Source organism: Mizuhopecten yessoensis, unplaced genomic scaffold (genome assembly GCF_002113885.1).
Source record: "Mizuhopecten yessoensis strain PY_sf001 unplaced genomic scaffold, ASM211388v2 scaffold10625, whole genome shotgun sequence".
Classification (NCBI taxonomy): domain Eukaryota; kingdom Metazoa; phylum Mollusca; class Bivalvia; order Pectinida; family Pectinidae; genus Mizuhopecten; species Mizuhopecten yessoensis.
In genome coordinates, this window is record NW_018408640.1 from 1 (window position 1) to 1,605 (window position 1,605).

General features: G+C 36.4%; 1 protein-coding gene across 1 annotated transcript in view; it reads right to left on the bottom strand.

The window, feature by feature from the left end:
• Positions 1–311: 311 nt before the first annotated feature.
• LOC110461490 overlaps positions 312–1,605 on the bottom strand; it is a gene marked incomplete at its 3' end in the record, with an annotated part of 68,035 nt that continues 66,741 nt past the window's right edge. Inside the window, exons 7-9 of the mRNA XM_021514963.1 lie at positions 936–1,041; positions 565–705; positions 312–451 (exon numbers count right to left, since the gene is read on the bottom strand). Of these exons, the coding sequence (XP_021370638.1) occupies positions 312–451; positions 565–705; positions 936–1,041 (387 nt within the window). The remainder of the gene's footprint in view (positions 452–564; positions 706–935; positions 1,042–1,605) is intronic.

Here is a 1,605-nt window from a genome sequence, read left to right on the forward strand (position 1 = left end):
AGCACTGTTCAATTCAGTCCTGTGAGTAGGATATATAAGTTCTTGATTAAAAAAACACACTTATACAACAGTGCAACATATGTGATCAAACATTGATCATGCAGCTAGTTTTACTACACCGAAAGAACAACTAATTTGAACAGAGACTGAATACAAAAATCTAAAATATTGGTTTCTCCCTTATGACATCTGTCAATGATTTAGTATTTGAAGACACATTGATCATGTTGTAGAATTGTTGATAAATATCGAACATCTGTTCTTTCTATATGGACAGATTCAATCATCTAATAACGTTAATCGATACGTACTGTTCAGGTTTCTGCAGTATAAATCCAGCGGCAAGTAAGCTGAACGCTGCTGTTAGGTGTCTCACTAAATAAAATATACCTCCGAGAGTCCCAACAAAGGCTGCGGGACTGATAACGACTAGGAGCTGCCACATTATTATCTAAAATATTCAACAGAGCCATGCATTATACTTAATGTCACTCAGTAACATGACAGAAAAGCATCCCTAGTGTATACACTCCACCTACATCAAACATCGATATACAAACTTACAGAATATATAGTTGCACCTGTTCCATCTGCTATAGCGAGGATAAGGGGGTGGATGGCCGGACAGAATCCCAATAAAACAAAAACAGACGTCATCCATATGAGGGCTGCTGTGAGAACGACTCCATGACAGTCAATGTACTTCTATAAAACAAATTTGTTTATTAACTGTTCATAATTTCACAATCAGTATAGCTATGTATTCCATTGTATGCATGTACATGTATGCTATAAAATTCTATCGACATGATAATACATATGTCATTCACAGTGCCCAAAGCCAAAGCGACGGTAGGACATTGATGTTTTTGTTCATCTTTGTTGCATCTTGGTTTATTAGAAACATGTAAAAGGCTGAAGCTAGAAACACTTACCAGTAAAATAGATACGACAGGAGTTAACAACATAACGATAGAAGGGACGCTGGCAATGTAGTCTGCCTCTGCCACTGTCAAGCCATACCGTACCTCCAAAAAGTCTCTACAACAATAGAAGAAAACTCTATGACGGTAGCTCCGCTCTGCTAAAACATCAAAATATACTGATGATTGTTTAAGATTCTAGTGTTAAAAAAGTTGAAGGAGAAAATCAAATTAGGGAAAATACGGTAGCAATATTCTTACGGTAGATTGGTTTGCTTGCAGATCCAAGCGCCTTGGATAAACCCCATCGTCCATATAAACAGCCAAAAATTCGTCGGCAGGGCAATTATGTCTTTAAGTGTCTAAAATAAAAAATGGAAGTTTTTAATCTTGGATACTTCAATTACTTAAACAAGAAAACCATCAGTTTCTTTTATTAAAGAATTGCGTCAAGCGATTGTGTTAGAAATGCAACTCACTGGAGTTTTGCTTTTTTCAGAATCATCTGCTTCCATGGGTTTCTGCATTTGAAGAAGTAAGACGAGACAAACTGCACACATACAACTAAATCCAGAGGCAACTACTCCTATATAAAATAAATGTCAACAGTGTGCTTCCATGAAATATGACAACACAAACCACAGCAATTTCGAAAGGAAACAAGCATATGATTCTGGAATAT